At 60.0% G+C, this 21,946-nt stretch overlaps 6 protein-coding genes across 6 annotated transcripts; all 6 read right to left on the reverse strand.

Annotated features, from left to right (window-relative positions):
* Nucleotides 1–396: 396 nt before the first annotated feature.
* Nucleotides 397–1,614, reverse strand: LBRM_16_0590 (putative dihydroorotase; the record flags this gene model as incomplete). The annotated part of the gene is made up of 1 exon (XM_001563611.1): nucleotides 397–1,614. One exon carries the CDS (start codon nucleotides 1,612–1,614, stop codon nucleotides 397–399), a length of 1,218 nt encoding a protein of 405 aa, XP_001563661.1.
* A 1,008-nt stretch (nucleotides 1,615–2,622) lies between these two features.
* LBRM_16_0600 (putative carbamoyl-phosphate synthase) lies at nucleotides 2,623–8,226 on the reverse strand (the record flags this gene model as incomplete). Its single annotated transcript, XM_001563612.1, has 1 exon — nucleotides 2,623–8,226. The coding sequence occupies one exon, from the start codon at nucleotides 8,224–8,226 to the stop codon at nucleotides 2,623–2,625; it is 5,604 nt and encodes a 1,867-aa protein (XP_001563662.1).
* Nucleotides 8,227–11,751: 3,525 nt separating this feature from the next.
* Nucleotides 11,752–15,156, reverse strand: LBRM_16_0610 (hypothetical protein, unknown function; the record flags this gene model as incomplete). Its single annotated transcript, XM_001563613.2, has 1 exon — nucleotides 11,752–15,156. One exon carries the CDS (start codon nucleotides 15,154–15,156, stop codon nucleotides 11,752–11,754), a length of 3,405 nt encoding a protein of 1,134 aa, XP_001563663.2.
* A 655-nt stretch (nucleotides 15,157–15,811) lies between these two features.
* LBRM_16_0620 (conserved hypothetical protein) lies at nucleotides 15,812–17,773 on the reverse strand (the record flags this gene model as incomplete). Its single annotated transcript, XM_001563614.1, has 1 exon — nucleotides 15,812–17,773. One exon carries the CDS (start codon nucleotides 17,771–17,773, stop codon nucleotides 15,812–15,814), a length of 1,962 nt encoding a protein of 653 aa, XP_001563664.1.
* Nucleotides 17,774–18,397: 624 nt separating this feature from the next.
* Nucleotides 18,398–20,311, reverse strand: LBRM_16_0630 (conserved hypothetical protein; the record flags this gene model as incomplete). The annotated part of the gene is made up of 1 exon (XM_001563615.1): nucleotides 18,398–20,311. One exon carries the CDS (start codon nucleotides 20,309–20,311, stop codon nucleotides 18,398–18,400), a length of 1,914 nt encoding a protein of 637 aa, XP_001563665.1.
* Nucleotides 20,312–21,044: 733 nt separating this feature from the next.
* On the reverse strand, nucleotides 21,045–21,362 carry LBRM_16_0640 (conserved hypothetical protein; the record flags this gene model as incomplete). The annotated part of the gene is made up of 1 exon (XM_001563616.1): nucleotides 21,045–21,362. The coding sequence occupies one exon, from the start codon at nucleotides 21,360–21,362 to the stop codon at nucleotides 21,045–21,047; it is 318 nt and encodes a 105-aa protein (XP_001563666.1).
* Between the last annotated feature and the right edge of the window lie 584 nt (nucleotides 21,363–21,946).

Below are 21,946 nucleotides of genomic sequence, written 5' to 3' on the forward strand. Positions count from 1 at the left end.
ACGCTCCGCCTCAGGCTCTCGAGGCGCAGTGGCCCTCTCGCTCGCCCGGCCGCAGCGGCGGGGCAGCGTGCACGACGCGGATGGAGGGAGGTGGAAGACAAAACAAGGGAAGAAATGCGTCTATGAGGGGGAGCGAGCGGGGCCCGCAGCAGTCCTTGTGCTGTTTGTTTGTGTCGTCGGTGTGAGCTTTGTGAGGAAGGTGCAGTACACCCTATTAAGTAGCTCTCTGTGGGTAGCGTTGGCTTGTCTCATGTGTGGGCCTTGTATGTGCTCTAGCGTGTGGACGACCATCGATGCGTTTAATTTGCGGCACAGTTGTGCCCTACGCGGTCGGATGAACTTCTTAGGGAAGCGGCAGCGAATGAATAACCGCTGGTAGTGAGCAGCATGACGGTCTTATTCTTTCGCCATAGCCCGGCCGCGCAGTCGCCAACCCTCGTATGGGGACCACTGGCATCTGGAATGCAGGTCTTTGCCGTGGACAGTCCACTCGCACTGGAGGTCGAAGATGCGGTCCGGTGTGTGGGGCTGGCGTAGCTGAAATATGCGATTCGGATTAGTGTGCAGAAGGCGCACAACGTCGTCCACCACCAGCGGACGCCCCTGCTGCTCCGCCGCTGCGAGCGTGGACGGCTTCGGCGCCGTCGGGTGCGGCCATTGGCCCGCTACCACGGTCAGCAGAAGGGGAACCACAACCTCTATGCTGGGCATTCCGCTTGGCGGCTGCGCTGCGGCGCCACAGTGGTCCTTCTCGGCAATTGTATGCGGCGCGTGGTCAGTGCTGATGCAGTCTACGGTTCCGTCCAGCAGCCCGGCCCAGAGCGCCTCGTGGTGCTGCGGTGGTCGGATCGGCGGGTTCACCTTCAGACGCGCGCCACAGCATGAGTAGTCCCCGGTGGTGAGGAACAGGTGATGTGGGGTTACCTCGCAGGTAAGATGCAGCGTCGGGTCGGCAGCGCGGGCCTGGCGAACCAAGTCGAGACTCTGCGCCGTCGAGACATGGGCAAGGTGAAGCGGTGTGCGGTAGTTGCGCGCCAGGGCAATGGCCTCCTGCACCGAAGCCACCTCCGATTCTGCGGGGCGCCGCAGTGAGTGCGAAGCAGGGCCATCATAGGGGTGCTGAGCGGCCGCAGCTTCGTTGATCTGCGACTCCTCACAATGGGTGACGAGAACGATCTGAAGTCGCCCACACGTCTCGAAGCTCTTCTCCACGACAGGCTGGCTCGATTTCATGTTGCCGGTGGAGTTGTCGAGGTAAAGTTTTAGCCCGCAGCAGTGCGTCTTTAGCTCCGCGTGCGCCGGGTTCGTCCAGAGCTCCTCGAGCTCCTGCAGGTGCGCCTCCGCCGTCGCGCCAAAGAAGAAAAAGAGGTGGCAGTGGGTGTGGGCGGTGGCCTTGGCGCGCGCCACTTTGTCCGCCAACGCGGCAATGCTCTGCGTCGGCGGGATGGTGTTGGGCATGTCGCAGACTGCGGTGATGCCGCCGTGGTACGCGGCGGTGCTCTCAGTGGCGATGTTCGCCTTGTGCTCGAGGCCAGGCTCGCGGAAGTGCACGTGGCAGTCGATAAGAGGCGGCAGCTGTATCACCGCCGGCGCCGACGAGGGGACCGAGGACATTTGTTCGCTTAGGTTTGATCAGGAACAGAAAGGGTGAGTAGGGAGAATGGGAGGCGAGTGGTGGGAGAAAATAGCGCAAGTGCGACCTCTAGAATTGCTTGATGAGGTGGTTCTGGCGAGTCACGAATGAATGAGTGGAAGCGGGCACACAACTCACAAGCACGGCCAAATAACTTGACGCCCTCTTCGCCCTTGTGGAGAGTGTAGAATTCACTAGAAGAAGGGTGCTTTGTCATGCTTGTCGGCGTAAGTGGAGTGCAGCGGTGAAGGGCGCGCACGCATGCACTCGGGTCAGAGAGGGAGGGAGGGAGGGAAGGTTGAAGGTAAGACCGCGCTGTAGTTCAGTCAACGCGCCGTACAAGGGACTACACGAGAGAGAAGAGGTTTGGTACCGTGAGAGTACTCGCCTGATGAGAGCCCCATAACTCATCGAGAAGGGAGTCACACGGAGAGAGAGAGGGGGGGGGGAATACAAAGTAGCCCGCCATTCCCTGAACTCAACTGGGTGAGAACGTATGTGCCTGTGTGTGGGGAGAGAGGGTGGGCATGCACAGACATGCCGACAGACGATCAGCTCAGCACTAATAGTACAACACGAGACACGGTTGAAGAGAAAGAAAGCGTCCCGCCTCTCGTCTTACTCTCGCTTGTGTTGCTTCCTGGACTTATTAATAACTTAAAGTACTTAATCACACACACACACACACCTATGCTGAGCTTCTGCCACCGCACCACACACCCTTGCCTCCCACGGAGACCGCCCTTCTCTCTCGTTCTCCCCTCTTCTCCCCACCCCCACCTCACCTCTCAAGAAGAGAACAGGAGAGCCTACTAAGAAGCAGCTGCGGCGGCGGCCTCCGCTCGCACTCAACCAAACACCCACCTACCCCCCCCCTCGTCACTCACGACGGCAGATCAAGTCCCTCTCCCCCACCCGTGCACTTCGCATGGCACCCTTGTTTGCCTGCATATCCGACCCTGGCGTACGTACTGGTGTGTTAACCGCGCCTACCACTGCACGTCGCTAAAGGAGCCGTTCCCGGGTTGGAAGACCTCCTCAAGCTCCTCCTCGGTCACCAGCTGCGGGGCGGCACGGCGGTTGACCGGGTTCTGCACATGGGACAGCTTCAGGAAGATGATCTCGCCCTGGTGCAGCTCCAGCTCCACCACGCCGCTCACGTCACTTGTCAGGAAGCGCACCGCCTCGATGGCGGACTGCGTGTGCTTCTCCGACAGCTGGCCAGCGCCGATGTTCTGTGATACGTGGCGCGAATATATGCGGAACAGGTCCGCAGCAGAGCGGTCAAACGAGACGTCGTAGAGGAACTGCAGGCTGACGGAGAGTAGATGCATGCCTGGAGCTTCGAACATGGCGCCCTCGCGCGTGCGGGTGATGCCCACACCGTTTCGGCCGGCGATCTCGTTAGCCATCTGCAGCGCCAGCAGTGGCGTCGCGTCGATGCCGTTGATGTTCACACAGCGCGCGCTGCGGAAGGTGAGGGACACAAACTCAGGCGTCGCGCTGCAGTCGCGCAGTAGCTTCACCAGCGACGGAGCTGGCAGGCTACGCATGTCATCGCAGTAGTACGTGTTACCACACACGGAACTGTGCACCTGAATGTTGCTCTTCACTGTTGCCTTGATGCCTTGCTTACGCAGAAAGCTGATCTGATCTGCCACCGTCGCGAAGTCTTCCATCAGCCGCGCGTCGCGCCACGCGTTGTAGACGCCCATCTCAGGGCAATTGTTCTGCACGTGCTTCTCGAAGCCCGCCTCCTTCTTGTTCTGCTTCGACGTCTGCGCCACCACAGACATGTGACGCGCCCGCATCACCGGGATGAGGTATTTGCCAAAGATGTACCAGCTAAGCTTCGAGAGATGCCAGTTGTGGCGCTCGTCTGCGGACTGGCACATAATGAGGTCGAACGCCGAGTTCGCGATCTCCGAGCGCAGGTCGACCACCTCCACCGGCACGTTCAGGCTCTGAAATGCTTGCTCGAAGTTATCGATGTCCGACCCGCCAAGGTAGGCGTGAAAGCACGTGATGTTGAGACCCTCCTGACTCAGACGCAGCGCCAGAATCTTGCTGTCGTTGTTGTTCGTGATCATGAGCCCAACCTTGTGGCGGCGCAGCATGGCGCAGTTGTTATTCTCGATCTTGTGGTAGATCTTGGGCACGTAGTGGCGGAACGGCTCAATCTCGAGGGACGATGGGGGCAGGTCCATGCACTCGCAGAACATCTTCACAATGCTTGGCTCCGTCAACAAAGGGATGTTGTAGTCCACGGCGAGTCGGCGCACCCAGTAGTCCGGCGAGGCAGTCTCGCGGGTGCAGCGGCGCAGCACAAAGTCTCGCTTCTTGTCACGTATCTGGATGACAAGATCGAACTTCTCCTTCTTCGCCACCTCCTCGTCGTACACTGCGAGGCAGCGGCTGTCAGACGCGTCGCCTGACGGTAGCTCGCTGCGCTGGAGAAGCACCTCGCACAGGATCCCGTACTCCTGTAGTACATTCGCCGTGTTGGCAGTGCAGTACACCTTCAGCCCGCGCCGCACGAGGCGCTGAATGTACGGGCAGAGCACCTCTGTCTGGCTGTCCACATCACTGCTAAAGAAGATTCCCTTCTCCGGGATCTTGAAGTTTTGGCACAGCATCGCCTTGAGGAACACCTCATGCTTGTCGCGGCCGAAGACGCCGATCTCACCAGTGGAGGCCATCTCCACACCGAGGATCGGATCCGCGCCGGCCAGGCGGTTAAAGCTGAACACAGAGGCCTTGCAGCCTATGTGGGTCATCTTGGCACGCTTGATGGGCACGAGGTTTTGGTCTTTACGCGCCAGGAAGGCGGACACCATCACCGCGGGAAAGGAGATGCCAAGCGTCTTCGATACGAACGGCACGGAGCGGGAGCTGCGCACGTTCGCCTCAATCACGCGCAGCTGACCCTCCATCGTCAGCAGGAACTGCACGTTCATCGGTCCTACCACGTCGAGCTTCTCGGCGATGCAGTTGACGGAATCGTATATGCGCTTCATCGTGTCCTTGTCGGTGTTCTGCGGGGGAAGGAACATGGTTGCATCACCAGAGTGCACGCCGGCGTTCTCGACGTGCTCGCAGATGGCGTAGCACAGCACACGGCCATGGTGAGCAACAATGTCGACATCGTACTCCATGGCCCCCTCGTAGTACTTGCTCACCACCACTGGATGATCGCCGGAGACGAAGGAAGCCTCCTTCAGGTAGCGCGTCACGTCCTCCTTGTTTGCAATGACGGCCATGGCTGACCCGCTCAGCACATAGCTGGGACGCACCAGGGCGGGGTAGCCGACGGTGTCGCAGAACTCAAGCACTTGTGCGACCGATGTGGCTGAGATCCACTCCGGCTGTGGCACGCCGAGATCGTCGCACATCTTCGAGAATTTGCTTCGGTCCTCGGCCATGTCAATGTTTGCCGGGTCAGTGCCGAGAATCGGCACCCCGCTTTGCTTGAGGCTCAGGGCCATGTTCTGCACGATCTGGCCGCCCAGCGAGATGACAACGCCACGCACACGCTCCTTCGTGAGGATGTCGAGCACCGTCTCCTCAGACACCTCGTCAAAGTACAGTCGATCGCATTCGTCGTAGTCCGTCGACACAGTCTCGGGGTTGTAGTTGATGAGAATCACCTTGTTACCAAGTCGGCGCAGCTCGCGCGCCACGAGGACACCGCCGTAGTCAAACTCGACGCTGTTTCCGATCCGGTAGACACCACAGCCGAGCACGGCGTACATGCGCTCTGTAAAGGGCACGTCATCACGTTGGGCGTTGTAGGTCGAGTAGAGGTAACAACACTGCGCCGCAGGATACTCACCGGCGACCGTATCGATCTGTTTGATCAGCGGCATCACGTTCAGCTCCACACGGCGCGCACGCACGTCGGCGGCGGTGGTGCTGAGGAACTGGGCCAGCTGCCGGTCGGAGAAGCCGTGCGCCTTCATGTTCAGCAAGTACTCGCGCGGTATCTCGGAGAGCTTGTTTGCGTACAGCGTGGACGTGGCCTTGGAGAGGCACACGAGTTTCTCCAGCTTGTACAAGAAAAAGCGCGTGATCCTTGTCATGCGATACAACTCCTCAGCCGAGTGACCGTCGAGGAGGGCACGGCAGAGGGCAAACAGGCGATACGGTGTTGGGCGGCGGACGTGCGCCATGTAGTCGAAATCGAGGCCGCTGAAGCGGACCGGAACGGAGAATCCGGTGTAGCTCGGGTCCACCATGCGAATGGCCTTCTGCAGGGCCTCCTCGAAGGTGCGGCCAATCGACATGACCTCGCCAACGCTCTTCATCATGGAGCCGATATCTTCACTCACCATGTTGAACTTGTCGAGGTCCCAGCGCGGCATCTTGACAACGATGTAGTCCATGCTGGGCTCGAAGCACGCCATCGTTGTCTTGGTGACACCGTTCATGACCTCAAAGAGCCCCTTGCCCAGGGCGACCTTGGCGGCGACGTGGGCCAGCGGATAGCCGGTAGCTTTGGAAGCTAGAGCTGACGAGCGCGACAGACGCGCGTTCACCTCGATGACGACGTAGCGGTGACTGAAGGGGTCGAGGCCGTACTGGATGTTGCACTCGCCCACGATGCCGAGGTGGCGGATGATCTTGATGGAGGCACTGCGCAGCATGTGGAACTCATCGTTGCTTAGCGTCTGCGATGGCGCGACGACGATGGACTCGCCCGTGTGTATTCCCATGGGGTCAAAGTTCTCCATGTTGCACACGGTGATGCAGTTGTCGTAGATGTCGCGCACCACCTCGTACTCGATCTCTTTCCAGCCCGCCACGCTCTCTTCCAGCAGCACCTGCGGCGACGCAGCAAGCGCGACCTCGACCTTGTGACGCAGCTCCTCGATGTTCTCGACAATGCCGCTGCCCTGCCCGCCAAGGCAGTAGGCGGCACGGACCATCATCGGGAAGCCAATCTCCTTGCTCGCCACCACGGCCTCCTCCACAGACGTCACCGCCGCCGACTTGGCCACCTGCTCGTTGATCTGCAGCAGAGTGTCGCGGAACAGCTCGCGGTCCTCCGTCACGGCAATGACAGACACAGGCGTGCCGAGCACCTGAACGTTGTACTTCTTCAAGATGCCGAGCTCGTCCAGCTTCACGCCGCAGTTGAGTGCCGTCTGGCCACCCCAGCCGAGCAGAATGCCGTCCGGCCGCTCTTTCTCAATCACACGCTCCACAGCCTCCACCGTGAGCGGCACAAAGTAAATGTGGTCGGCCATCTCGTCGTCTGTCTGCACTGTCGCGATGTTCGGATTGATGAGCACCGTCTCTATGCCCTCCTCGCGCAGAGATTTGAGGCATTGGGAACCGCTGTAGTCGAACTCGCCAGCCTGCGCGATGACGATGCCGCCAGCGCCGAGCACCAGCACTTTGCGCGGCTTGAGCTTCGCCACCTCCTTCACCTTCGACTCCTTCACGCGGCGCACGTACTCGCCGAAGAGGTACTCCGTATCCTGTGGGCCACAGCGACCCTCTGGATGGAACTGGACACTGCAGAAGGGCTTCGTCTTGTGCCACAGACCCTCGTTGCTGCCGTCGTTCGAGTTTATGAAGTACTCCTCCCACTCGTCCAACGGGAGTGTCTTGAAGTCAACAGCAAAGCCATGGTTCTGCGTTGTGATGACGACGCGCCCATCGAGGGTGCACTTGCAGGGCTGATTCTGGCCGCGGTGACCGTACTTCATTTTGTAGGTTGAGCCGCCAGCGGCGAGGCAGAGCATCTGGTTGCCCATGCAAATACCAAAGACCGGTTTGTCCTGCTGAAGGGCCCAGCGCACGCTACGGATGGTGCTCGCGCACATCTGCGGGTTACCAGGGCCGTTGGTGATGAACAGGCCGTCGTACACCTCCGTTGTGATGTCCCAGTCATGCGGGACGATAATGAGGGTGACATCGTGCTTCAGCAGACAGCGCAGAGTGTTCAGCTTAACTCCCATATCAATCACGAGGATGCGCAGTGTGCCGTGGCCGTGGGTGACGCGCGTCTTGGTGCTCACCTCCGCCACCAGGTTGCGGGTGTTGGGGTCCATAAAGGGCACGTCGTTACCGGCCACGATCATCTTGCCAAGCGCCGTACCCATGTCGCGCAGCTTGAGTACGATGCTGCGTGTGTCCACCATCATCATGCCAGGGACTTTGTTCTTGCGCAGCCACTGGCCAAGCGTTTCGTGCCTTTCCCAGTGGTCTGGTTGATCGCAGTACTCCTGCACCACCACGGCACTCACATGGACCTGGCCGTTCGTGCTCTCAAAGTACTTGGTAACCCCGAAGAGGTCCTCTTCGATCGGCGGCACACCGTAGTTGCCCACCATTGGCGACGTCAGCACGAGAATCTGGCCGTGGTACGAGGGGTCCGTCAAACTCTCCGGGTAACCGACCATGCCTGTCGCAAAGACCACCTCGCCTGCCACGCTCTCTTCATAGCCGAAGGAGTAGCCCTCGAAGCGCTCGCCGCCGTGCAGCACGAGCTCTGCCTTGACGTGGTGCTCCATCATTCCGTCGTCTTCCCCCTCCCGTACGCGCTGTGTTTTACTGGCCTTCTCTCTTTGCTCAGGGGGGCACAGCATGTGCGTAGTTGATAAGAAGGAGGAGGAGGAGAGAAGGATGAGCGTATCGGCTGGCTGCGAGTCAACGACGTAGATGGGCACACGTCACACACGTCACACACACAAGCCCAACGAAAAGGGGGGAGAAACAGGGCAGCAAAAAGACAGTGCAGCCACGAGGACGAGAGTGAGGGTCACGGTGTGCCCGCAAAAAAAAAAAAAAAAACGCCGCTCGTGCACAGGTCCGTACCTCCTCCTCTTCGTCCTCCTCCTGTAAAGACGCGATTAGCTGAACTCCCACGGGTGGCGTCTCGCGTTAAAAACAGACAAGCAAAACGCCCAGAGAGAAGCGCGTCGTTTCTCGATTGGCTGCGTGCGCGAATTCAGCACGCCTGTGCACCTCCGTCTCCCCTTTTTTTCCCCTGTCTGTCTGTTGAGTAACGCCTCCTCCCTTCACGTGACTTCGCTTCGTGCGCAGCGTAGCAGGAATGACAAGAAGAACACGAAGAAGACGACACCTCCTCACGCAAGAAGAGCGCAGCACTAAAACTACAAACAACACTCAGCGAAATACACAAGAGTCTGAAGGTGGTGCTGAGAAGCTCTTAGATGCATATAAACATATAAATATAAGAGAGAAAGAGAGAACAGATGCAACACGGGCCGACCAGTACAGCCGCGCCAAGAACGAAAGAAAGCGTTGCGCTTGAGCGACCTGTGCTTCGTTCGTGTTGGGCTTACTTACGCGCTTAGGTGCTTAGGGGCTTGTGCGCGTCTGCTGCTTCTCTCGTTACACGTTAGGGAAAAGAAACACGAAAGGAGCGCAGAGGCTCGAAGCGGAGGAAGAGCGAGCGAACGAATGCAAAAACAAAAGTGGTGCTGTGGAGAGGGGAGAGGAAGGGAATACGAATGGAGAGTCTTGTGAGTGAATGTAAGAAATAAGGAGAAAGGGAAAGGGAAAGAAAGAGACGGCGCAATACACGTGCGTGCGTGCGTGCGCTTGCGATGAGCAGTATGCCCCTCTCCCCTTTCTCTCTCTCTTTTGTCGTCGTCGCCGAATGCGATTCCACTCTGGCGCTCGTATCAGTCTTTCTTATTCGCACGGATGCCTCCCATCGTTTAACTTCGCCTCTGCCCCAAAGCCCGTCTTGGCGATACGCAGGAATATGTGGTATCGCCGGGAAAAAAAAAAAACACACAAAAAAGGAAGGGGAGAGGGCGGCGGCTGGTACCGTGTCGTCGGGTGCTGACTTGGTGCCTGCTGCCCTGGTCGCCCGTTGGGGTGAATCACTGTTTCGCCTTTGCGTGCGTTTCCTTTCTTTCCTGGCTTTACCAGTGTTGAGCTCGCACTCTCTTGGCTTATCCTTCGTGCACCCCTTTCGCTCGTTTGGTTTGCTCTCCCCTTCTACTGACAATGACCAACGTCGACTCTCGGTTGCTCGCTTCGCTTCCGACTCGGGATCGAAGCGACGTCTACCGTGTGCGTGCGGGTGCGGGTGCGTGTGCGTGTGAGATGCGGAAGAATGAGGGAACAGATGAAGGGGTGATGGGGGTATTAGCCTGTGTAAGTCGAATGGCCGTGTTGTGGATTGCGTGTGGATGTTTGGGCTATTCACCAAGAAGAGAAATTCGGGGCCATCAACACAACAGCGATGGAAAAGGGTCGAGAGAAGATGAAGATGATGAGGAAGACAACGGCAAATCATGAAGAAGAGAGAGAGCGGCTCACACACACACACACACACACATCACGCATCACACAGAGGGTCAATGGCTTCACACGTATTGCCTCGCTCAAAACACTCCTCGCTACAGGGCTCTACCACCCTCAGGCACCCACAGGTTGGCATGCACACATACATGGCAGTTAGCGCATAGACCTTACTGTGGATGTGGGGGAGTCCATGAAGGCATAGGCCATCGCGGGAGCGCTAACCCCATCTGTTTCTCTTGACCGCACCTTTCCATCTCACTCTGAAGAGAAGCGGCGCAGTGACGTGCCACGAGAACTCCCTTCACGTGCCTATCATTGCCTCTCTTTCGCTCTCCTTTTCACTCAGTGCTCCGCACTACACTCTCTTCCGTCGAACGAACCGACTCCCTCGCCCACAACACCACCACGGGAGTACCCCGACATGCAACCAAGGACGGGCTCACAGCACAAATAACGAGGAGAGAGAACTGCGAAACAAATCAAAGCAGCGTCATTGCCCTCACACGTGACCTGCGTGCACCGCGTACACACAGACGTGTGAGTATTTTGTGTGCGCGTGAGGAAAAGAGAGCCCGCAAACCCACACGCCTAAAAGCGGCACGCAAAACAGCACAGGCGCATCCCCTCACCCGTCACCCCACACCAAACCGCCCCCCCCCCACACTCACACACACGGGAATCCAGCAACTCGCCTCACCCCACACTAAAAGGCCACCTGAAAGGGCAGCACACGGCCCAACCCCGATCAAAAGGGGCCCCCTCAGTCCCGTTACCGCCCTTCATCCAGACACCACAACAAAGAACACAACTTCACACGAATGGACCTCCTCTCCGGAAGCGCTCGCCGCGCAGGCGCACCGCCAGCTGCACGTCCTTCGGCCGTACCGTCACACGCCTCGCGTGGATGCTGGTCGGGCTCGTGCCAGCCATCAGCGACGCAGCGTACGCCTCCTGGATCGCCAGGATCGCGCTGCTCTGGAAGCGCGGGCCCTCCTCTCCTCCTGCACGCTCGACACCGCGCGCACGGCATCAGCAGGTCCGTGCTCGCCGGGGACCGGCGGATCGCGCAGGCGCGCGGGCGGCCTCCGTGGTGCGGGACATGGCGGTAGCGTAGGGGTGGGGAGTTACAGGGATAGGCTGAGTGTGTGCACGAGATAAGAGGAGTACCCAAAGAGAAGCATTGGAGGCGAAAAGGGGGGTGGGGTGGGCGTGTTAGAGTGAGGGGGTGGGGGCAGGTATGGGAGGTGAGGTGGACGATTGAAGAAGGGGGGTAGTTGAGATGCGGTAGTGTAGGTAATGCAGAGGGTCTTGCGGGAGTGAGGAAGTGACGCCGAGCGCAGGGAACGGCAGAGCGATGACATTTATGAGATTCGATGGGAGGAGGACCGGGAGTGGTGCGTAGATGAGCGGTGGATTTGGCGCCAAGGCGCACTGGTGCCTGTGTTTCCATTAGGGGTGGGGTGGGTAGGAAGCGAGCAGACGTGCAGGATGGAAAAGCGAGCGTCTGGTGTGCTTGCGTCTGTCTCGCTGTATGGGCACGGCTGTCACGACCTAAAGAGCGGTTCCTCGAGAAGACACTCTCAGTTTGTGGGCGCGCATGTGTGGATGACTGCTGTGCAGCGGGGGTGAGGGAGATTGCGGCACATGATGAGAGAAGCTTAGGAAAGATAAGCGCTCGCCTAGCCACGCATGACGGCCTCAGTCGACGCGGGGAGTCCGTGCACAGCAAAGGGAGAGGCGAGAATGCTCTGCTGTGCGCTGTGGAACGCAGGGCTCATCTCGGAGGTGCGCAAAACTGTGATGAGGGAGAGAAGTAGAGGAAGCGGACTACGCTAGTCCATCTCCAGCGCATATGTGGCGCCGTCTGCTACATGGAGTACTCCACATTCATGGTGGTATAGACCCAAGGGGAGCCGAGCGCGGCACGCCGGCACTGGTGAGACTAGGCGTCCCCCTTCTGCAGACCGCAAAGCCGCTCTCTCGGCTGTGGGTCCCTGAGGTAAATCGTGGGTGCGAGGGAGGCTGCCACCGACCTTCCGGACATCGTCGTCGCTTCCTTGCGCATCACTTCCTCCGCTGTCGCTCTCTGAGAGCGTCAGGCCAATGATGGAAACCGCCGCGACGGTCATGCGGTTCCGTCCGTAACGCCACGCCGAAGCATCCACGAGTGTGCGACCAGCGCAGGCGGCGTCGAGTGTGGCAAGCACTGCCCCCACCTCCTCCAGCGGGTTCACGACATCAGCAGAGGCACAGACACCCCCCTCCTCGGCTGCTATCGTCGGGGCGAGGACGCGTTGGAAGAGTGCCGCAGTGGATCGCTCCACCACCTGGGTCACCGGCGGCGTGCTGCGCCTGTCCTCTGCTTGGTCTGATTCCGAAGGATGGCAGTGTGCGTCTGAGAGCCGGAGCCACTCCACAGCTGGCGGTAAGCGAGGCAATGTGGATGCCGCCTGGTCTGCATGGATCTTAGGCCGCTTCGGTGGCTCCTCTCGAGGCGATTCGGCGTCTATCGGAGAAGATGTCGTTGATCGAGTAGGTGGATGGATATCAGCGACGCTCTCTGTCGGCAGCAATGGCAGCGCGGTCACACACTGGCCATGATCTCGGTGGTGCTCCCTCGACCCAGTGAGCAAGTGAGCCGCGTAGTCCACCTCCCTCACGCCGACCACAGGCCTCACACTCCATCGTGCTGTAGTCCACGGCAATTGGTGAACGGCTGTATTGGCTGTCGCCGCGGCTCCTGCGTCAGCCTCTGGCACGTAGCCTCCATGGGCATCTCTTGCAACCCGAGGGGGAATCCTTAACGACGCCGACGTCGTTTTACCTGTCTCCAGCACGTAGTCTGCCAGCAACTCCAGCTGAGGATTCACCGAGGAGTCGCGCAAATATGCAAAGAGAGCTGCAGCAGACGTTGTAAAGCTCGACTGCTTTGGGCGCTGTGCAGTGCTCCGCGAAGTGCAGCTCCACATTGACATCGAGGAGGTAGTGGAGACGAGCTGCTCCAGCCCAACGCACCACTGCCGCAGAAGACGGCGACACGCGTCTCCGGCAACGCAGTAGGAGTTGCCTCCCTCACTGCTCTGCCCATTCTTCTCCCCGCATGCGCACGCACTGATACCGCAACTGCCAGAAGCAGCCGCACCCGCCAAGTGAACTGTTTCTGGGCCTACATTGTACAGCAATGTCGCAGCAGCTGCCTCGTCCGTCATTGCAAACGCCAGCGCGGAGCACAAGACTTGCACCGTAAACGCACTGGAGCGCACGGCAGCGTCGGCGATTGGTGTCGCAGTGGCCTCAGTGCGTGTGGCACCGCCACAGTGACATGCATTGATCTGGACGTAGAAGCAGCTGTCGTCCTGTGCCTCCGCCTGCTGCAGGAGTCGCTCAAATAACGCGCCCGTAACACACGACGGTGGCTGCCCAGCCACAGCGGTGGCGGACGGCGCACTGGCGGTTACGGCTGCCAAGGATGTATCGCCACGCGGACCGCTCGCAGGTAGGGCGGAGACAGCAGCAGCAGCAGGAGCACTGGCAGGGAACACGGAAGTCGACGAGCTAGACATAGCGGCTGACATGGATGCCGGCCGTGGCTGCTGGTGCTGAGTCTGTAGTGTGCGCCGATTATGGTGCTTAAGTTTTTCCTGCACCATCCGGAACGTTACCGGTCCACCGGCTACATGGGCGGGTCGCTGCGCCTCTGCCGCCCATCCTCGTTGAGGCCACGGCTGTCGAGGAAAAGAAGCAGGCGCCATACCAGAGTCAAATTTGGTCTGCATGTGGGGTGAGGCTGCAGCCGACCCATCAAAAAATGCGGCGTGCGTCGTGGCTGGCGACAGCACGATAAAGGATTGAGAGTCTTCCGGACTTTGGGCTGAAGTCGCCACATCCCGTCGCTGACTGGCGGTCTCTCCTTGTTTGGCGAGTCTCGCTTCAACGGGGGTAGCAGTGCACAAGGGGCTGAGCAGCTGCGCCGTGTGCACGGCGGCGGCGCGCATGAGAGCCGCTGAGACAGAGGTGAAGACGGCGTCTTGCATCTCAGCAGGCAAAGCGCCGAAGACACCGGTGTCTGTGTTGCTTCGTTCGCCGGGCTCGTGGTCACCGCTGCCTCTAGGGCTGACCTCATCTTTGCTCTGTACAGTGAGCTCACGCCATCGCATGTGGGCGATGGCGACTGCGGGTCTGTCAAAGCAAAGAAGAGCGTCGGCGAGCACGTGCGCTGGGGACGGCAACGGCGACGTCGCCTTGGGGCCCCGCTGCTCTTCACTGCGCTGCTGCTGAGCTTCTGCGCGTTTCTGGACTTCACCTTGAAGCCAGCTAAAGCACACCCCATCGATCAGTACCGCCTCTGCCAACGCCGCCACAGTCTCCCACAGCACCGCATTCGGCAGGGTGAAGCAGAATGGGCGCGCGGCGTGGGGCGGTAGGGTGGCAACGCCGGGAAGAGGTTCTTCATGTTTCTGCGCAGCAGCTTCCTTCTCCGCGCAGGTGGCCCCCGTGCACGTCAGCAGTGGTCGGCCACGCTTGCGCACCGTCGTCGCAGGCGCCTCACCGGAGCTGGCGGACATGGAGGTCGAGGACGGTAAAGTGGAGTTCAGTGGAGACAAAGTAGGTGATAGAGGAGAGGCAGCGACGGTCTCTGTCTGCACAGACAAGCATGGCAACGCCGTAACCGTCTTGAGAGCGTCACTGTCAACGTCGCTTCCACTACCGCGGTGCTCAACATCGAATGTAGCTCGTCGTGTTGTGAGCGCGTCCTTCTCCAGCGCAGTGGGTAGTCGCCGTGGTGTTGTTCTTCTCACGTTGCCTCCGCTGCTAGCGCAACTTCCGGCCTCCTCTGCTTTGACTGAACTGAACGCAGGCGTCGCTTCCGTCGACGGCGGCGACGAACCCCTCGCAGAGGCAGGCACGAGTAGGGGGAAGCCACGGCCGGCACCCTCCGAAGCTGTTGGCCGCGCAACTGCCTCAATGGGATGAGCTCCAGCAGCGTGATGAGCCATTGGCGTGGGCGCCGCGGCCATGTTAGCGCCTGCCTTACCCTCCAGCGAAAACGAGATGGTGCGGCGTGGTTCGCCATCAGCCACGCCGCACATTGCAGCCACCTCCGGCGGCGTCACAGCCGTGGAGTTTATCAGAGCATCTGCTAAGCACATCAACAGCGGGTGGAAGACGTGTAGGAGAGCCTCGACAAGCTCGCCGGAACCCGCCACCGTCGTGTCTGCCACGCGTCGGTCACTCATGTATTCGCATGAGAATATGGGCAGCAGAAGATAGCAGAGAGACGAGGTGTGTGCGTGTGTGTGCGTGTGTGTGTCGGGGGGTGTCTACCTGCCTGGTCTGTCCGTGCGAGTAGCCACACAAGCGTGGCGATACCTAAGAGGTGGTATAGCGAGTGGATGAGGAGCGGGGGAAGAGAGAGAGGCAAGTGCCTGATAAGGTGAGTGCACTCAGTGTAGAGTGCAGACGAGCAAGCACGTGTCACCGCACGGGAGGAAACTCTGCGCGCGTGTATACGACTTCAACGTACCCAGAGTAGGGGCGAGTAAGCGGAAGGGAAACACCGTGTGGTGCTTCACTCGCCCGTCCCCCTCGTTTCGCTCGCCCCCTCCCTCCGCTAATCTCTCTCTCGTTCGCTGCCCCTATACGAAGAGGAGCGGGGCTCAGGCACCTCTGGTGTGACCTTTAGGGGGAGGGGGGGGGGGGGGGGGTAGACGCCACAGATACGAAAAAGTGCAGTTGAGCAGCAGGATCGCTAGCCGCTTGCAGCAGGTGCTGCGCAGCACGCAGACATGAAACACAAGAGGGGGTAGTACGGCAAATTTGTGCCGACTCCACAAACGCTGCCCGCTCTCCTTTCATGCGCGCGGGCGCCTGTAATAAGCGGGAAAAGTGTGCTTAGATGTACTGACGACGAAGGATTTGCTGGCAGACCCACTCGGCAAACTGCGAAGGCGCCGGGTGGACACCGCGCCTCTGCGCATGCACGACTGATGCAGAGCCCAAAAAGTGATGCGAATAGGGGACAGTGTAGAGTGCCTCCATCTCGCACTTGACGCTGCGGCGCTGCATCTCGCGTGCCTCGTTCAGCCAGGCAACCACGGAAGCTCGATCAGCCTGATGCGCGAGGCCAGCCACCGAGAGCCTGTTGTAGCGTTGGTGCACTGCGGCGAGATCCACTGAAATACGCGCCACTCGCTTCACATGAGGGCGTTCGACGAAATTGTGGTTCCTCTCCTCATCCACCTCGACCGCTGTCCCGAGGCCTTCCCCCGCAGCTGGAGGTGACGCTGTAAGGTGCAGGAGTGCCTCCAAGCGTTCGATCTGATGCGTCATCACAACGGCGTCTCGACGGGTGAAGTGCTGAAGAGGCGCGATGCTGGACAGTGGCGAGGCCATCGCCGCATTCTCCGCGGTGTGCGGGGCGTACGAGGCGCAGCTGGAGGCACTGGCGACAGCACCGTCGTTGTCGTGTGACCGGCTGCCTGTGCCAGTGCCCTTCCAAGGCCTGACACTCGTTTGCAGAGGAGCTGGTGTGTAGTGGTGAAGCCGAGGGCATTGCTCGACCGAGGGACCACCTGTACTCGCATTGTCACTCGCTGTCTTCTCCATTACGCGCGACACATGGGCGGTGCGCACGCCGAGCCACCGCAGGTTGGGAACCACGTAGTAGTGCCTCTCCATAGAGGCCGAGCCAGCTGTAAGCGCATCCGATGCGGTAGCCCAACGATACGCGGCGAGGATGGCGAGCCCGTGTGGGTTGTAATCCACAAGCCCAATCACTGGAGCACGAGGGAGTGCAGTGTGCAAGTGGGCAAGCAGTTGACGCGCTGCGTAAGTTGGAAACCCTTGAGATGTGAGCAGCACGCACGGCAGCAGTCGCGGCAGGCCTTCGCGCAGAAGTTGAGCAAAGACAGCGTGCTTCTCCACGACGAGGATAGCGCACACAGCTGGCGACACTTGAAAGCCTGTCGCAGCGGCGTCAGTGGCTGAACAGCTAGTGAGATCTCGATGCTGCGCGGCCGTCAAACGACTTGACGCCGACTGCTGAGGTGAGCGGCTGCGCAGCATCGAGATCGGTGAAGACAGTAGCACTGAGAAACCGTGCTCTTCCTCATTCTCGGCAGCTGTGCACTCGGCGATTTCTTGGACAGAGACGACCAAATCTGTGCTCAGAAGTGGTAACGGCATGCCCTCTTCCGCTGCTGCCCCAGGGCCGCCTCCCTGCAAGCTCACTCCGCGATACGAGAGCCAGCCTGCAATGTAGCCGCGTCCGCCCGCCGTCACCCCCATAAGCTGTCGCGGCAGTCGCAGCACACGCGAGAGCTGCTTGACTGTGCGGTTCACCACCACCTGCGTCGGGATGTGGCGGACGAGGTGATAGTATACATCGCGCTGTGTCGTCACGTCGCCGCGCACGACGTTGCGAAAGAGAACGGTAAGGAGGAGGAGATGGTGACGAGCTCTCTGCAAAGCGCGCATGCTCGCGACTGGCTGGCCATCGTTGGGGCGCGTCGGTGCGCCCCCGTAGCCCAGCGCGGGAGCCTTCGCGCCCGCACGCTCTTCCGATGGCAGACTCACCGGGGGTGCGGAGGTGGCACCACACTCTCGACGAGTCGAGGCCTGCAGCTCACACGGGACGGCGCATTGGCTGTGCCTTCGCCAGGAACTAAACGTGCCTCCTTCAAAGGCAAGCATTGTAGTGCCGCTGAGCGATACTCCCTTGACGGGCAACCAGAGAAGCGTGTGCAGCAGCCCCAGCACGTACACCTCCATGCGACGGAGAGCCTCATCGCGCAGCGCCTCGGCTTCATTGACCGCTACAACGGCAGGGGAAACCTCGACAAAGGTGTCCGTCATGGGTACAGTACACCATAAATCTCGAGACAAAGATGAGAGCCGCCGGTGGCGTGTCTGTATATCTGTGTGTCCTTGTGTGGGTGGGTGGGTGTGAAGATGATGCGCTTCACTGCATCCCTCCCTATCTACATCACCAGTACGGCCGGTTGCTGGGGTCTGTTGGTGTGGGTGACGTACGCTACGTGTCTTCTGCAAGGGAAAAGGAGAAACAGAAGCAAGACAGGAAGAGGGACCGGTGGTGATGGTGATGGTGGTAGTGGTGGAGGTACGCAGCACGTGCCGAAGAAGAACGCGTGCTGGAAAAGGGGGGAAGGCGATGAGCAGCCGTAGAGGCCATCAGCAGCTCCAGGCAGACTGACATGGAGTGAGAAAACAGGAGAGAGAAGTTTAGGCAACAGGGGGGGGACATGCCCCGTGTGCCTGCTGAAGAGGGGGAAAAGAGGAAAAAAAAAACGGCAAGGCTCAGCCAGCCCTCACCGGTTCTCCTCTTCCCCATCACCCCCTTGTAGTGCTCGCCCCCAGCTCTGGTTGGATCTGGGCTTGGCAGTGACGTGCAGAGTACATCTCAGCCGCCTGCCGCCCCTTGTCCTTGCTTTTTTTCTTTTCTCCAATCCACGGCCGCGCTCACTTCAAAGCAACGCGGCCACGCTTCCGCATTTCACGCTGCCGCTGCGCCCACAGCTTGGACACGGACTGGGAGAAGTCGACATGGATGCGACAGTCGTCAATGAGAGCCCGATCCATCTTCTGGAAGGCCCGAAAGCACGCTGCAACGCTCTCGAACTCGACGAAGCCGTAGCACAGTGATTGTCTCGTCTTTGCGTCGTAGACGACGTCAGCAGAGGCAACACGACCGAACTGCGAGAAGCACAGAGCGAGCCCCTCCCCTGTTGTCACAGGGTTCAGCTTACACACAAACAGGACGTTGTCGGGAGGCTTGATGTCGCCCCGCACGTCGGCCACGCCATTCAGCACATTCAGCATGAGCGACAGTGTCTCGTTGGCCTTCTCCTGGTGCTGTTGCATGAAGCTCTTGCGGCGCTCCTCCAACTGCTTCGCCGAGAGCGCTGCGACAGCGCTATCACGAGGTTGCTGGCCGCCGTCATGGAGTCCCTCCACGTCGTCGTCCTCGGAGCTCAAGTAGTCACCAGTGTAGTGTGGGTTGCACAGCAGCTCCAGCTCACTGAGAGATGCAGAGGATTCACCATCGGTACTCGTCTGCGCTGGTGCAGGGGCGACGATAATGAATGGCTGCGCAGCATGCCTTCCTAATGGCGCGACGGCCGGCTGCAAGTAGAGGGACGCATCGGCAGTGCTGCGAGGGCGTGTGATGGCCGCATACCCGTGCGCTGCAAGGCTGGCCTGCACCAGCTCCACTAGCTGACGGTGAGCAGCGCGCACGGCCGCCGCCGAGGCCCACCATTCAAAGCACCCAGCTTGATGCAGGGCCGCTGCGGCGCGATGTCGTTGCTGCTCCATCGCGGCAGCGCTGCCCATCGTCGATGGCACTCCCCACCACGCCGAGGGAGGGATTGGCACGTACTTCTCAGTGCCGGCTGTGGGAAGCACAGTCGCCCGCCTCACGCGCAGTATCCGCACGGGCCTCGGCCACGACACCGCCGGCCGACCCGCCACGATGTCAGCTGCCACCAAAGGGCTGGCGCCAGCCGTCGCTGACGCGCTGCCTCCGTGGCAGTCGCGGACAGGAGCACGACGTATCCGGCGCAGTACAGCCTCGCCTTCGCGCACCACGCCGATCGCGATGTACTGCCGGTCGAGGAAGTCCATCGTACGGTCAGACAGCGTGAGACCGAAGCGCGGCGCAGATGCTGAAATGTCGATGAGCAAACTTCCGGCACGGCATACCGTGCAAGGTGAGGTGGAGCTGGACGAGGCACTTACACCAGGTGCAGTGGTAACGACAGGAAGCCCAGTGTTACCAGACACGGGCACGTACACTGGGCGATAGTCGCCTTTGGCGCTGCTGCTACCACTCCTGGACGGAGCCAGACCAGCACAGCGCCGCCGCTTGCATAGTCGTGTCTCCTGCTGCATCGCCTGCCGCACTGCAGTCGCTTGCTGCTCGACGGGGTCGGTAGTTGAAGGGGCAGAGACAGCAGCCCGACTTTGCAGGGACGCAGTGACAGTGGACGCCGTCGGCAACGCATCGCCCTCGGCACGGCCCTTCCTGGGAAGCAGAGTCCAGAAGTTCAGCGGGCCCGGGCCAGGCGACGCCGCTGCGCTCGCTGAATGCGCGAGCACCATTTTTTCAAGCAGCTCCTTGTAAACCGGGTCTGCACCAAGGGAAAAGAACACCGCCACCTCCGGCACCACCTCCGTCGCCACCGCGCCGTTCCACAGCTGAGCTCTGCAAAGGTTCAAGAAATTGCCCGTCAGCGCAGAGCAGTCCGCGCCAAATAGGTCGATTGTGAGGAACCCGAGGGACGTTTCTAGCAGTAGGCCAGCGGTCACCACCCCGATGCTGGTGCTACCACTGTTGTCGCCATTGTGGGGAAGGGCTGCGCTTGTGCTTTGCATGAGAGAGAGAGCAGATGAGAGATGAGAGGCAAAGATTGGTGGGGATGTTATACGAAAGGGTGAACAAAGATGGCGTGCGCTGATCTACGCCTGGATTGATGTGTGTGTGTGGGGGGGGGGGGGACTATGAAAATGCAGAGGGGGATTGGCAGCAGCAGAGGCGTGGAAGAGAAGTGACATCATGAATCAGCCCAACAGCATGGGAGGTGAGGACAAGTGAGAGCGAGAACGCAGGCAGGCCCACAGACACAATGGAAAGGCAGAGACGTCGGTGCATCTGTTGGTTTTCTCTGCTTGTCTGTCTGCCTCGGTAGTGGGGAAAAGATGCGTCAGCGTAGAAGAGGGGGGGGGGGCGTGGAGGCGGGCAAGACCCCGGAGAAGAGTCCTCCCTCCCTCCACTAATTCACGACCCTGCAAAGGACAGCGGAGCAGTCCTGGCGTGCACACACACACACTCACACACGCACACGTCAGGAGGTGGATAAAAGGGGGAGATGGATAAACAGTCGCGACGGTCGCAGCACTGTGCGAAGAGGAAGAGGGGATTCTCCAGAGCACTGATGCGTAGAGAAGATAAAGTAGAGAAGGGGGGGGGGGGGCGGCGGCGTGCACACGCACACAAGCAACGGGCAGGTGAGAACTAAGTACACCATGCACGCCATCGAGGGGGGAGGGGGGAGGGGAGGCGAACGCAAACCTCCTGTCCACGCAAGCCCCTCTTTTGCTGTCTGTGCTAGTTCTGCTGAACGATGCGCTCCTGCTGCCACGGATTGCGGCAGAGGGGGCACGTCCCCTGCAGCCACTGCTCGAGACAGTGCTGGTGAAAGATGTGACCGCACACTCCGACGACGACGGGGCATTCGTCCATAGAAGAGGTGCACTTCACACAGGGCTGTCCAAGGGCGCTCTTGCAGATGGGACAGTCCCCTGTCATGAGCAGCATCTCACGAGGCACACTTCGGGCAGTGACGTACACGTACTTCGTCTCAATCGGTATGATGAAGTCCGCGTCTGCCGCCGAGGCGCCGGTCGATGTAGACGAGCTCGTCATAGCTCCTCGAGAACTCGATGAATTAGCAGAGTCTCTCTCTCTCTCTCTCTGCGCGCGTGCGTGAGTGCGCCTATGTGATTAGGGGGGTGCGTGTATACGATGTGAGAGAGAAGATGCACCGAAGGAATCCTTGGCGGCGCTTGGGGCTCATATATATATATATATATAGGCGTGCGTGTTAATTTAGCGGCAACGACATAGCCCGTGGGTGAGGAAAAGGCTAAAGAGGTGAGAGGTGTGAAACAGCACCCATGGAGTAGGGACGATGGTGGTGAGGAGAAGGGGGAGAGGGGCTCACCGCCGCACCGATAGAAGCAGCGGAAAGGGAAGAAGACAGTCATGTAAAGTTATTGCTCACGCGACACACATGCCTCGCCTTCGCCTGCATGCGTACTGCGTGGACACGGGCATAGGAACTGGGGGCGATGCCGCAAACGCTGAAACAGAGAGTGCGGCGCAAGGCAAGAATGCAGCAAGGGACAGCAGCTTGAAAAGGCTCTGGTCGATAACGGAAGCGCGTCTGCGGCCGCGATTATGGCGATGGCGTGTGCACATCACTGTGTGTGTGTTGTGTGTGTGTGTGT

The sequence above is a fragment of the Leishmania braziliensis genome, chromosome 16 (assembly GCF_000002845.2).
Source record: "Leishmania braziliensis MHOM/BR/75/M2904 complete genome, chromosome 16".
Taxonomy (NCBI): domain Eukaryota; phylum Euglenozoa; class Kinetoplastea; order Trypanosomatida; family Trypanosomatidae; genus Leishmania; species Leishmania braziliensis.